Here is a 15,675-nt window from a genome sequence, read left to right as displayed (position 1 = left end):
GTTTTATAATATAATAGTTAACGTGTAAAACATTAGAGTTAGTGTAGCTAGATGCTGCATAATAAGTGGACGCAATACCTTTAATCCACGTAAGGGCTGAACAGTTTTGTTGTGCAGCTACTTCTCTCACCACAGCTCTTCTAACGGTATTAGCAAAGCTTTTACATATTTCTCGACGGAACTGAACTACGTAATTTATTAATACTTTTTCATCTGAGCGTACTCTCTGATAACGTATATTTCGGTGATAACTATGCATTTCAGCAGACGCAAAGAATACGCATCAGATGTAATATACTAGAGTATCAGTATGACTTGGCTGAACAGCGCCGAGCAACCTGGATCATTCTGGTATTGTTTAGTATTGTCGGGCGCCTTCGGTCACGTCTACATATAAACCAGGTTTAGTTCCGCGTTCTGCCATCGGCAATTCTAAAATAAACAGGTAATACGTAGTTTGCAAATCCAATGAATGTCCTCTGGTTATAATAAAATCACAATCTTATATTTTTAAAACTAATATCAATAAACAAACAAACTCACCAAAGTTTGCGTCTAGCTCGTTGATCATATCTTCATAGTTCAGACGGTTATCAGTTAGGAAGTGGACTTCGATGTGAAGAATGGACAAGGCGTTCAATCTCTCTCAGGCGACGTAGAATGTAGATACGATTTCAGTCTCTTAAGCGCCGACAACGAGCGTTCTACTGAACAGTTTAAGTGCCATACACAGAAATACTCTAAGAGCAATGTCAACATTCGGAAGCACGGACTGTGACCTCTTTTTGTAAAAATTTACTCATTTTGACTGGTATGTCACTAATCTCGAAATCTACAAATTCACTGGGATAGGAAGGCTCTGTCACATGACGCTTGCAGTTTTGCTGCACGTTCAGCAATATCGTCAGGTGAACTGTTCTTACGGTTCAACAGTGTTCTTCCTCCTCAGTAATTCGGTGCACAAGTTGTCGAGTACTGAGACAAATGTTTCGACTACATTTTTCCCTTCCAGTCAAAAACGGTTCTTCAGAGACCGCTCCATCATGAAGCTTGCCTTTTCGTGATCTTTTGTAGGTGCATTCATAGTCTATATCAGTCACAATCTCGATGGATTTATTTTCGTAAAGGACGAAAATGCCACGAGTAGATGCAATAAATCCTACAAGTCATTCATATAATTCATGCAGTATTTTATCGTCAATATTTATAGTTTGCAATTTCAGATTTACACTATTAAAGCTCTGGAGTATGTACTTCCATACTGTCTTGATCCAACAAAGCTGAAGCCTCATTTTGCACAAGTGGTTTTTCAAACATATTATTGGCAGTATGTGTGAGGGCATTGATAACGGCCGCCCAGTTTTCATATAGACTTAAACACGCTTTCTCTCTTGCTGAACAACGTGTTTTTGATAAACTTTTTACCGTTTACCTTCCTGCTTGCATGAAAGAATGGAGTTTACCCCAGCGCCGTGTAGAAGCAGAGAAAAAATTATAAAGGTTTTGCACTACACTGAAAAATGAACATGCTTCCCGACAACAGCTTGCACCACTAGTGCCAACGAAATTCAAAGAATGTGCTGCAAAAGGCTCATAATGCGCTTTCGGATTTCGTTCTTTAATTCACGCCTGCAAACCAGTATAGGTTCCTGACACATTGCTTGCATTGTCATATGACTGAGCTATACAGTCAGCAATGTCAATGGAATTTGTAGACAAGGCTCTTAGTAGTAGTATGAAAGGTAATTGATAAACATGTGAATTGTCCGCAGTAGAATCTACTATTAGAGAAATATTTGCCTGTTTTATTTCGCTTACGATAATTCTTTTTATTCGTTCAGAAAGAAGCTACAATATTTCATGACAGATCGTTGAAGAAAGAAAACTTGTATGTCCCTGTCCATATCGTTAAATGTGCCCTGCGAGAAAAGGATCAAACTCGGCTATAAGTTAAAGAGACGCCATAAATCGACCTTATGTAATGAATGGATCTTTCGACGTGTCCACGTTGGGAAGTCCACGACTTGGTAGCTTCTTCACTACTGCAAACACCCTTTTCAACACACTGCGCCAGTACATTTTTTCTGTCCCATCAGGTGACTCTTATTAAGAGTGACAACTCAGAATTTTTGTGTTCAAATGAATTCTCATGATGAGATAAAATGTTATAAATATTTTTCCAATCTGCTATACCTTTAGCAGCAATCGCTTACCTCTGAACAATTTACATGGTGCACAAAAAACAGCACCGGTGCTACAGGAATCTACTAGAAAATCACGCAAAATTGATGCACCATTTAAAAATTAATGGTAAAATACATTTTTGTTCGTATATCTGGTTATATCGCCTCTTGATCTCCTTGAATTGGCAAAATCACCATTACAATTTTTGTTAATGCTACGTTGTAAGAGAATGTCAATTGTTGATTCATTAACACGCCGTTCTGCTGGATCATCACTAACGAGGTTATTTCTTTTTGTAATGTCTGATTCGTCACTTAGTTTTTCATGAAACTCGAAATCAGGAACAATTTGCTTTTCATTTTCAACTTTCGTTTCGTCTGTATTTACTTCTTTTACAGCAGCTGCACTGCCAGAAATATCATCCGTACTACTTGAAGTCGAACCAGCTACATTTTTTGCGAAAAATTTATCTACTCTGCTAAGCGTTTTTAGAACTTTGGCTTCTTGTTCTTTCGCGCCTTTCCTTCGATAATTTCCGAAATTCCGCCCCACTTAATTTTGCACGTTTGCTTTTTTCTACTGTTATTCATGTTAAGGCAGCTATAAAATTGTTAACCAACAGTCAAAACAATAGAAAAAATATTGTAAATGGAAAGAAAAAAATAGACATTATCCAGTTCCAGTTGTACTACACCGCACACGAGCACAAAGAATTTTTCCTTAAACACGGAGCGACGAATTGACCAACTCGGATTGCTCGATGTAACTGTTCTATGGAAGAACGACAATGCAGAATAATTTAATGCCATTGTCGCCTGTTTCACTGTGGTCAGTGAACAGTAGAAGCACACCAGCCGGGTGGAATTCGTCTCATAAAGAAAACGGGATGTCCCTTTTTTGGCTTCTGTTTCTCGCGTCTCCGGAATTTTAGCTGGGACGCAAAAATGTTGTGAATATTCTTGACACTGCCTTCCTAATTTAAAAAGCAAATAATTTTTGCACTTTCTTGCAGTGAAGTGTGGTGGATCGACTCTTATCCCACTTATTCTTATAACATTTTAGCGATTTCTGTGGGCAGAGGAGACAGACTAGAAAATTTAAGTAGTCTTCTTGATAGTTGTGGTGTGTTGTCATTTGAGTAAACACTGCAGTTATGTCTTCATGCAAATGCACCTTTTGTTCCAACATAAAATAAAAATAATCTTTCCTCGAAGTAAAAAGCTTAGTTAAGAAATTTAATATAAAATTTGCAATGCCACGTACTATTCAATTGCAGAGTGGGAGCTTTGATATCGTGCAGGCTGCAGCACATTAAATGAGACAAACGAAAGTTGGTTTCTTCTTCTTTTTGCCAAAAAAGTAGCTAAGTAAATAAGTCAATAAAATTTTTAAACTGTTGTGAAGCGTATTTCACACATCATTAAATATTCTGGTTCTATTCTTTTCGTGTGAACATGTGTTCAAAAATATAAAGCATTTCCTGTATCAACAGGTTTTCTTAAACGGGTGTCATTAAATCAAAGCTCACATATTGAAGAACACAAGAGTCTTCACATTAATTACAGCAATGGAGGATTGACTTCATACTTTCCGCAATTTCTACAAGAAATTTAATTAGTCGGGTTTTACATACTGAGGCCCACACATGTAACAGTATTTAAGAAACTGCTGATTAGTTTATCATGCCTTTCCAGGGGTCCCGGTATTTTCACGGGGAAAATATGGTAGGGTTAAGTAGAAGCCGACAACATTCTCGGCATAATGTTTCAAAAACTGTATTGTAGATTGCTGTGCTGACAGCTTACTTCAAACTAATTTGAACAGTCATTGAAGATGATACCAGATAGAAACCCAATGTTAAATTTCCATTCAATCACCAAGTAAACTATGTATATTTCCAAGCTTTTATTGTCGAATTTCGTTCTTGAGGCTTATTTAAACTAGCAGGTTGTTTAACGATATTAAAAAATTTTGTCGTTTGTAAGCGCAGTTATTTTAAAACGTGATAGGTTAAATGAGTACAGAGCAAAAAATGCTGCCCCTAGGTTGGTGCCTAGTGGGCCTACATGTAAATCCGCCACTGGGTGAGGTTGATTAACAATAATTCACGTCCTGGCTTATGTGTAAGATCGTGTTTACACCTTCTCTACAAACAAACCCAACGGAACTGCAAGCTCATATCAACATTGCTATTGAACTGATTGACAGGGACATGCAATGGCAAACGAACCCTCAGGAAAAGACAGCTGGACGTAGAATGATTTAACCGGAAAATAACATATGTCCGTGAGAGACAAAATAGTTTTAAGGTGCCTTAACCTTGCACACTATTTGTAGCATCTGTGAATAAAACTATTAACCTTAAACCTAATTTCTGTAATACGTTTCTATTATGTGGACTCTACTTTCAGGAGGCCCTCTGGATTTGAGCAAGGTAACCTGGAATGGCTGGAAAAGCTCTTCCGGCAGACTGTGGGTGACGGAGCAGAGATTCGCCGTGATGACTTCAGAAAAATTGTCGTCTCAAAAAACGTAAGTTGGCAGTTTTATGGCTTACGTAAGTATAAAAAAAAGATGAAATTCTGAGACTTTCTAACCATCTATCAACCAATCTATCTACCATCCGCTGAAGAGACATCAAATCGACAGAGTAGCACCACACTGAAACCACACTACATCTATTTATTTAACGTTAAACCGTTTCTCTAATGCATATCATATATTTCAAATTTATATTTAAAATATCTGATAACTAAATATTTGTCTCTAATTTCATTAATTTCTGAGTCTTCCATATTTTCCCCTTAATGCTGTCTTTGTGATTATTCTCATTACTGCCGAACTTGTTACTCAAATACAGCTACCTTACTTTATCATTTTTTCTTGATTTCCGTAAACAGTGTTCCGTCTCTGGAAATTGAACGATTGGGGGGGGGGGGCGGCGGTTGGGTTATCTTCCACCTAATTTTCCAAGCGGAGATCGATTATTTCGTCGTTAAAAAAATGTGAAAATTTTGTATTGTATATCTCTAAATTTTCCGTGTGTATTGCTTAGTCCTTGTTCGTAAGCTACAAAGTGGAAAATGCAGGAGTGGACAGCCAAAAACTGGAAATATTATCAGGATTCGTTCTCTCCAAAGAATGCACGAATCGCCAGACTAAGAGGATAAAATCTACGTTTCACATAAGAAGAAGAAATAAGTTCTAGTGACATCGCACTCACTACTGAGGCAGTTATTAGTTTTACTCTTGGAATATTTTTTGTTGTGCTCTCATTCTATCTTACTTTAAGCACAACTTCAGATGCGAAGTTTAAATTTGAGTTCTTCTGGGTAATGTGACGGTGTGACAGTTTGCAGCTAGTTCCAGAATAAGGCCAAAAAGTCGGATCGGAAGATTCTAGCAACAATGAAGCGGTACGAAAGCTTAACAGCTTGACATCGTCGACAAGGACTTCAAAAGGGAAAGCCAACGATCTTTCGAGTGGCATGTACCACAGGCAATTTCCACATTCTGTTATCTTCATTCCAACGTTCCATGCCTGATTATTTTTTTAACACTCATCCAATATAACAAGAACACTATGGAAATGAAGACTGATAATAAACTCACATAGACCGAAATAATTCACCAGACTTTTGTTGTATTCAGATTATTAATTTAGTATTTTTGTTTTCCTAGCCTTTCTTTACAGAGCGGGTGTTCCAGATATTTGACAAAGACAACTCAGGATCAATATCCCTGCAAGAGTTCATCGATGCCATGCACCAGTTCGCTGGCCAGTCACCCGATGACAAAATAAAGTTCCTGTTCAAAGTTTATGATCTCGATGGTGAGTATCGCACAACACAAGTATTACATCAGACACACATCTTGTACAAGGATGCTTAAAGCTTTCCGCTTTCCAGTCTTACAGTGAGAAGAGGTTTCTAGCGTCTTTCAGTAGTATATAATAGATATGGAGTTTTGAGATCAATGTATATTCTGAAAGGAAGAGACTCAGTTGAGGTATCGCCTTAAGTTGTCCTACAACAGTCCATTTAAGGTAAACCATAATTCTATGATAACATTGACTCCGTAAATGTAGATTTCTCTCTCCTTATTTAAAACCGAAAAAACCTCTGCACTGCAAAAATTACGTCACAATGAAGTAGTAGCTAAATAATACGAAAACTCAAATACATTCGAAGCAGACACGTCGTTATAATTGAGGAACCTATAATTTAATGGATGTATGTGGACTTTATAGTTGCATGGATTTGAGTGTAGCACAGAACAAAAGTCTGTTTAGGTGTACGGAACATATGGTTTTAATGGATATGAGTGGCCTTTGTTGTTAGAACAAGGAAGAAAAGTTGAGAGCGTAGCAGGTCGAGGCCTTGTGCCAGAAATTAATCCTACATCTAATTTTTATTACAATGGAGAAATTTCAAGACTTGCAAATAGAAATAAACTTTCCTGGAAAATTATGAACAGTTTTTTTCCAAAGGGAGTGTCAATGAACATAGATGAAACGCAATTGTGTAGCATCAAAGGTGTACACAGTGAAAATAATATTTCAGGGTAACTCAAATTAAACAAAATATTCTTAATTATTAGATATTTGTATCGACAAGAACTTGAAACGGAAGTCACATATTAAATATCACCTAAACAGCTAACTCTGCAACTTTTTCATACTAGTTTTGGAGATAAAAAATATCAAATTGTTGACTGACTCTTCCTATTTTAATTTGCTCTAATCTGATAGCACCATACTGTGGGACTATACTTCAGAGGCAAGTAATGAGAATCACATGTAAAAGCATCTTCATACGGATAGGCATACTGACTAAAGTCTCACAGACTTTATGAAGTTTGTTGACAATTAACATTCATAATTCGAAAACAGCAGGAACATTCATAAATTAACACTAAACGGAGAAATGTTTAGCATTATCCATCACTCAGTCTTGCAAGGAGGTATCCCCAGAGCGAGGGGATCGACTTTTTGAAATCTTCTATATAGAGATTTAGGTTAGAGTCTCAGATATCACACCATGCAGCTGTTCACTGTTTTGGGCCCTCATTTACGAGTTATTGAGAGACTTTCTGAATGTCTCGTAATGCTCTACAGATTTAAAAAAAAAAAGAGTGTTTAACACAATGGTTATGGTACAGGCCTTACATGCAGTTGGTTATGGTTTTGAATCGTGTCAGGGGCTCTGAAATGTCTTATTTTTTAACCTTAATCAAAATGACTTTGTCCATAATTTGTTATTCAGTTAAGTAGATTATATTTAATTTTTTTCATTTGTCATAACTTACTAATTTTTTCAATTGCTCTAATTTTTCTTCCTGTTGGTCTTTTTGCACTTGGAATCTTTGTATATGTGATTTCAGTTCTTTATATTTATCACAATATTTAAGCAATTGAAACTGCCAGTGTGTTGGTTGAAAAACAAAAGACGAAATCTATTTAAATTTGATGTGCAGTGGTTTCTTGAATGCATTCTGAAAGAAAATTTTTTTGGATAGTCATCACACACAATTAAAACACAAATTCATACTGCACTATGGGCAAAGAAGTGCAGATGAAGATTTAAACAAAGAAGGAATTATACGTCAAGCAAAATTCAAGTAAAATGAGAAATGGAAATAATCAATAACATGCACAAAAATACAGGATGATCAAATGGAAGAAATTAAATCAAAGATAATACATATAAATAATTAAAATCACATGAACAAAGGTTGCAAATGAAAAAGAATGACAGGAAGATAAAACAAGATCAAATTGAAAAATTAACTCAATCATTAAAAAGATATGAGAAAGACATAAATAAAAACTGCATTTATCCCAATTAATTGAACAAAAGTAATGATGAAAGTCATTCCGATAAAGACTGAAAAATAAAAATTATCTGAGCACTGATGAGATTTCTGAAATGTGTATAAACTTTATTTACAGATGTTTAACAATTGCAGTTGTTTATATGAATTATTATTTGACACATTTTAAATGGAAAAGACATTATTCTGATTTTTGTTGGTTAATTTTGTAGAGGTCTTTAGTTAATAAGACCTCTTTTACTCTTTGATTGCCCTTAGTGATTTTGTGTTATTTGCTGATGAATTTCATTCAAAGAATTGAAATATTTTGAGTTTTTTTAGACTTTAAATGTTTTAGATTACACACATCTTGTCCATTTCATTGTTTCTGGCTTAGTGGCATTTATTACTGTGTAAAGGCGGAAAAGAAACATAAACATGTTGTATTTAAGTATGTGGATTAGAAAACACTACAGATTTGATAAGTACACAGGAAAAACACACAGTGTGAATTATTAATATTAATAACAAAGACAAATTTTAATACAATGTGGCACACATTCATTTCAGTCAGCCAAATAATATATATGGTGAAACAGACATATGAATAATAAAAAAGGAAACATATTTTATTTAGGGACATGAAATAAATTACATTACTTGTCATTGAAGGACATGGCCTCACTGTGTTGTGACAAAATTAGTTTGTTTCAGGAAGGAGGACAGAGAGGGAAAAGGGGTGTGTGTGTGTGTGTGTGTGTGTGTGTGTGTGTGTGTGTGTGTGTGTGTGTAGTTGAGTGAATGGTCTGTGAAACATGAGAACAACTAAGCTTGCTTAGTGGCAAAGGTAAATAACTGCACAGTCCAGTTGAATTCTCATACAGTGCCAGTGCCCTTTGAGTCACAAGTGATGGACTTTGTACATTAAAACGTTTTAGAAGATTACGAATTCCATGCATAATTGTGGAGAAAATTACAAACAAATTGCATCATGGAATGGGGTTTAAGAAAGTGTATGAGCTTTATTAGGGCAGCCAAGAGAGATCATCTAGCTTACAAATGATCCCGCAAAAAGTATCTCCAGGTGTGGATCATAATGAAGCCATTATCAAAAACAATGGCAAGAAAAACAATCTATATTGTGGTAATACTGTGATTGCTCGTTGTGAACAATACACGAATGGACACCTACCCATACGAAATTGCTAATTCATAAGTCTTTTGATGGGGGTAATAATGATTTCGGTATTACGGAAATAAAACGCAGTTGTAAACGAGAAATTGATCTCTCTGAACACTGGTAGTTGCTACAGCTTTTAAAAATCTGTTATAAGGGCGGAAAAGGCAGACTTGGGCGTAGTTCAATCCCTGAAACGGTATATTACTAACACAGAGGCATATTCAGCACTGAGTGAACGCTTTCCAGAAAAGGAGAGGCAATAAAACTGTTTTGTAGACAGTCAGTGAACACAACAGGCTATTTATGTTCGAACAATTAGGTATAAGACGTGTGCCACTGGTGGAGCATAGGCAAGTTCTGCTTCCAAAGCAACACCTTCGAACTATTTACACCCGAAGATATAGAACACGAAATCCAAGATCCTCAAGAACTTATTATGCTTCATCCCACCAACCTAAGTCAATTTTAGCTAAATCTGCCTCGTGAGGAAGAGTCGAAGATGTCACCTAAGTCGACAGCACTACTAGCAAGCAGAAAGAGATGGACAGCCGTGTATGATTTTTGAGATAGAAGTAAAGATGCTTCTCGGATGTAACTTCGTATTATTGCACTTGTTTTAATGACAATATAGAAATTCTTTTTTTACTTCACATTGTCCTGTTATGATTTAAAGCACAAAGCCAATGGTGAAATGTGACATTAAAAAGTCCCCGAAAATAGACTAAATACTATATATTCAATGGATTTCAGTCTTTGGTGTAAATAACCAACATATACATAAAGTAGGAACCGCATCACATGTCTGATTAAATGGAGTCGTAGTTTGTGCCATTCGCACAACTTCATGTTTGTTTCCCAACATGCTGTAAAGTGCATTTACCTCCATTGGGTTCTGTTATTTTGGACATCAATCCGAAGGGTGGCTAGATGCAACTCTTCATTTAGGAGAAAACTGTAATGGAAAGCTGATATGATGCAATGCCTTCCACATCGCAGTAGAGCAGGTATTGGAGTCGTTCCCACCACTCCTGCAGGTTGCATAGTCGATGTCTGTCAACTGTGATTGCTGGAGAACTGCTGCCTTTCTCCAGCTCTATGTATTGTCAACAGAGAGGGCTGCAGCTTCCACCCTGTAAGCCTTTTTCCCTGTCGCCTGTTCCGTTCGTCTTACAGACGGTCGCAGTCTTCATCCTAACCCGGGAAAGAGGGCGTGCTGAAAAGTAATGCCTCCAAATTTATCTGAAAACTCTTAAAGCTTCTGAAAACTCTTAAAGCTTCTTAAATAAATCAAACGTTATTAACATTCTAAATATTTATTTCTCAACTCAGTCACTCTCGCGACGAACACATTTCTCCCAAAAACAGAAGAGTTTGTTGATACCGTAACTTAGCGCGTTACTTTGTTGACGGAGCGACGCCACCTCTGATTGCACCCATCACCATCCAAGTTAAGTCCTCGAACGTATGTGTAAATCCCATGGCGCCAAGTCGGGACTGAATGGAGGATGATCCATGACAGTGAGTCCTATACGTGTGACTTCACGCGACACTATGGAAGCTCCGTGGCACGAGCGAAAAGGAACGTTTTAATGACCTCAAATCTCTTTATAGGGGTCTTAACAAAACGATCAAACCTTAAGCACACATCGTTCTTACGTAGAAGAAGAATTAATGTTATCTGGACAGGAGCATCAAACGCATTTTCTACAACTCTTCAGAGTTACCAATGCCGACAGATACACTAAAAATACTTTCTTCGAAAACATATGAATAAGTGAAATGAATCACTGATATCAGTCCTCCAGAAAAAACCTTTCTGGACATGATTTGTTGGCGCACTTGAAAGCTTCTGTATGTCGAACCACAGTACGCGATGGAGGGTGTCTTCGTACCCGCATTGTGGACGGCTGAGAAACCATGTACAATACCTAAGGGGAATGTCACGTTTTCGAAATTAATCGAAATAACGGATTGATGCATGACTTTGCTATAGTTTGTTACAGCAAATAATTTCAAACATAGAAATAAAACGTATCTGATCACATATTCGTAAATTTGCTTTTCTTTTTTTCTGTCTGTGAGAGGTACCCCGGAAAGGTCCTATATATTCCACAACGAACATACATTGAACAGCGACAAGTACTTCGCAGTAGTGTTAGTAACTACATGTCTCGTTGTTGCACCTTTATCTTTCTTGATCGTAAAGCACATACTCGTCAATACGATGGAATCGGAAGTCTCTCGGATATCGATTTTCTGAATCTATCCAGCATGATTTCGCGAGGACAACACCGCCATTCTTCCAAAGATTCCCTTTGGTTCCCCGAGAATCCGTTAAATTTTATACAAGCTACAGCTACATGCTACAATCCTATCAGAGAATGTCTGAAATCGTTGGGTGTCCGCTGCCATGTCTAGATAATAAGAATTCCAAACGACAGAGATGTACTGTAGAAACGGTCATAATATCGCCTTGCATATGGTTTCCTTCATTGGTACTCAGCACGTTCCCAGAACAGCCTCAACAAATCTAACTAAGTCTTCCATTCGTCTTCCGTGGTAGGGATTTCTTATGGATCTGCAATATTATTCTCAGCATTTAAACGAGGCTCTGGATGTTCACCCCTAGTGTTGTAATCAAATCTTTTGTTTAACAGCGTATTATGCATTTTCCACGTTCAAGCAGAGCTACTATACAGCCTACCAAGTAAAAGTACTGCTTACTTTCTTAAAAGCATGAAGCGTCAATACTTTCATATAATGTAAAGGATAGGCAGTGAACAGTCTGCTGCGAGTGGTGCTGATTTGACCCTTTATCATCAATTGTTAAAGTATATGGAGAAGTCTTGCAGTCCTATTTTACATCCTTGTGGGACATTCCACGTTCCTTTCGTTTCTGCTAAACATACACCATTCACTATATTATACTGGATTCTACAAGCCAAAATTATCCGAATCAGGCATTCATTTATGAAGGTATTCCACATGTTCATAGCTTGTTAATCAGTTGAGAAAGTTGCGCGGTATCTAATATCTTAGTCGGGGAATTCATAATTCCTATTTTACCTGCCCTAATTACGACATTGGAATGAAAATAGTGAGCTGTTTTTCACACTATTGGGTTTATCCGAACCTAATCTGATGCGTTGAGAAAACTTTACGTGCCGGAAGATCGTCATAATTTTCGAGCTTAGTCTATGCCCTAGGACACTAAATTAAAAGGGTGTTAGGGGTACTTGTCTGTTTCTTTGCATCCATACTTTTAGCCTTTTCATAACTGAAATTAATATACATCAAAATAAAATGTTGAATATCTTTGGAGCTATATAAACGATTTCTCAAGACTGCAACCTCTCAGTATTGCCAATAGCATGTGCGGTAACATAGACACCCTTACAGCATAATACCCATAATATGAAACACAGACAGAATAAAATTCCTGTTCTAAAAAGTAACCTTCTAACAAAGTAACCCATTTTAGTATCTTAACACACATCAAAATACGTTCAGAGCAAGTTTTTCGAAAATTGTGTTCAGTTTGCAAAAACAAATTTATGCTTTATTGAAACCTAGAACCCTTCTCATGCTTGTTGTTGATGGTTTTTCTAAGCTTATTTTAGGATTTCTTTTTACAACTATAAACTCATTCTTCTCCAGCGATTTTAATAATTTGTGCTCAAAGCCCAGATCCTGTCAAGGTCATAGGCAATTCCCACAACTCAACCAGGGAAAATACGATAGAATAATTCTACCAATGTAGCCACATCGCTAAACTAGTTCTTGGTCGGGAGTAAAAACCGATCACCTCCCCAGAAAAGGTTTCTTGTCTGAAATTGAGTTTGCTCGATCGTAAAGTGTGACTTTTAGTATCTTCAGCTCCATTTATAAACCGTTCAATACTATCCCTAACGTCAATAAACTTAAGTTAGATACAAGACACTTGCATAAGTGTAAAGAACTTTCTTGTGAAGTTTGGAGCACAGGGAAATATCGACACTCTGTCCATGTTGCCCCTCATTCGTCTGCCGATATTACCGCACTAGGACATCATGACAGAGACCAGACTTTAATAGCTTTGATAATGTTCGGAAAGATACAAAACACATAAGACGCACTAAAAACTATCTACAAAGCACTATAGTTATTACCATTAAAAAGTATTGAAACGCTTACCTCAGTTCAAGAATAAACCAAAAAGACAAAAAAATTAATAAAAATAAAACTTTAGCTCCGCAGTAAGACCCCCCTGCGGGTCGGGGGTAAGAATAGACCCGAGGTATTCCTGCCTGTCGTAAGAGGCGAATATAAGGAGTTTCACAAGTTTCGGCCTTTATGTGATGGTCCCCTGTAGGATCCACCTCCGTTCTTCAAATTTTTCCCGAAGAGCGCGCCAACTGGGGAAGGGCGCCTAACATGGTGCATCGTGTCCATCGTGCATTGCGGTCTTTAGCCCACTTTCTCTTCGTCGGATTTCAGTCCCGCTCATTCTCCATCTCTTGGCCGAGGACACCTTCCTGGGTGCATTTTCACCATGCACTATGCAGTGTCGCTTTAGACGTCGACGATGACCATGGATTTCTTTGCACCTGATATCCAGCATGGTAGCCAGTCAGTTGTGTTGGGGTGGTAGCCCCCTAATCACACAGGGATCGCTCTGCTGATATCTGCGCCTTTAACTCCCTATGTATGCCAAGGGGTAGATGACCATCCCCCTGGGGCATCGAGACTCCTGGCAATGGCCATCCTGCCAGGTGGCCTTTGCTGTGGCTAGGTAGCGCCTGTGGGGAGGGCCTCTGGTCAGAGTGGGTGGCATCAGGGCGGATGACACGCTATGAAGTGTAGTCCATCTCTTGCTGGTGGTGAAACACCAGCAGTCACTAAGCGATCACGTGCTCAATTCAACGCACAAAAGTACAACCCCAAATCGTTCCACTCCATGGCCACACCATGGGAGGAACGTCAGGCTAAGGCTGGCAGCGAATCTTATTCACCCCGGTACCTTGGATGTTAAAGAGCTGATGAGGAATCTTTCATGATGATTAAACCTCTGCCTTTTGTTAAGCGTTTAGAGGACAAGTTTGGGGAGATGGAGGGATTGCCCAAAATGAGACCTGAGTCAGTCTTGATCAAAACAGCATCCTCTGCCCAGTCATGGACGTTACTCGCTTTTGACAAGCTGGGGATGTTTCTGTAACCATCACGCCCCATAAGAGCTTAAATATGGTCCAGGGTATCGTATTTCACAGGGACCTTCTTTTGGAGTCTGACAATAGGCTGCGCGCCAATTTAGAGCGGTGATGTGTACATTTCATCCAGCGTGTCCACCAGGGTCTGAGGGATAATCAGGTTGCGACCGGTGCCTTCGTCTTGGATTCTGAGGGTGGCATTTTGCCTGAGAAGGTCTAAGTGATGGTCTACCGGTGTGATGTAAAGCCCTATATTCCTCCCCAAATATGGTGCTTTAAGTGCTGGAAGTTCGGCCATATGTCTTTCCGCTGTACTTTCAGCATTATGTCGAGATTGTGGACGCCCATCACGTCTCAAAACTACCTGTGCCCCGCCTCCCATCTGTGGCAACTGTGGAGAGCACCATTCGCATTTCTCGCCAGACTGCAGGATTCTCCAGAAAGAAAGGAAAACCATGGAGTAAAAGACCCTGGATCGACTGAACTACACTGAGGCTAAGAGAAAATTTGAACGCCTGCACCCTGTACGTATGACATCGTCTTATGCCGTCATTAAAACAGTTCTAGTCCCACCACCTCCGCTAAACCCACTCACTTCTCAGAGCAGGAAGACTACACCTGCCCCTTACATGGTGGGGCCACTTCACTCCCTGTTCCTCCCACACCACCTACTTCGGGAGCAACACCCCCCCCCCCCCAACCATCAGGGACATGTGTTCCCACTTCTAACCAGAAGAACCATATGTCTTCTTCGTCTTCTCTCGCTATGAAGGGGTCCCTTGTGTCATTCCCTTCCCAGGTTTCTGCTAGTGGGAAAGATGACACCCACCAGAGGCTGAAGAGCTCGAAAGCAGCTGACTTTAGGGTTTCAGGCTCATCCTCAGTCCCAAAGATTGAGGCAGTGAAGTCCTCCCAGCCATGGAAACCCAAAGAGCAGCGAGCGAAATCCATAAAGAAGACCCCTTAGACCAAGGTGGCACCCATACCATCGCTACCTACAAGCTCTGTGTCTGAGTATGGGGTGGAGATTTTGCTGTCTACTGAGGACCTAGATGTCGCCAGACACTCGGACACAATTGATGCAGACTGCTCAGGCAATAAGTCGGTTGCAGCAGGTCACCCTGAGGCGTAAATTGCTCATTGAATATTCCATGCCTTCCCAATCTCACGACGACGTCATCCTCCAGTGGAATTGAGGCGGTTTTTTTCCACCGCCTGGCTGAGCTATGGCAACTGTTAAGCTTTATTCCTGCTATCTGCATTGCCCTCCAGGAAACCTGGTTCCCAGCAATGCGGACCCTTGCCCACTGCGGC

The 15,675-nt window shown here is 39.0% G+C and overlaps 1 protein-coding gene across 1 annotated transcript in view; it reads left to right on the top strand.

The window, feature by feature from the left end:
- LOC126272457 (NADPH oxidase 5) overlaps positions 1-15,675 on the top strand; it is a 1,112,602-nt gene that overhangs the window by 973,465 nt on the left and 123,462 nt on the right. The window contains exons 6-7 of the mRNA XM_049975335.1: positions 4,596-4,716; positions 5,866-6,016. Of these exons, the coding sequence (XP_049831292.1) occupies positions 4,596-4,716; positions 5,866-6,016 (272 nt within the window). The remainder of the gene's footprint in view (positions 1-4,595; positions 4,717-5,865; positions 6,017-15,675) is intronic.

This window comes from Schistocerca gregaria, chromosome 5 (assembly GCF_023897955.1).
Source record: "Schistocerca gregaria isolate iqSchGreg1 chromosome 5, iqSchGreg1.2, whole genome shotgun sequence".
In the NCBI taxonomy this organism is placed as follows: domain Eukaryota; kingdom Metazoa; phylum Arthropoda; class Insecta; order Orthoptera; family Acrididae; genus Schistocerca; species Schistocerca gregaria.
This window is presented reverse-complemented; position numbering and strand designations above follow the sequence as displayed.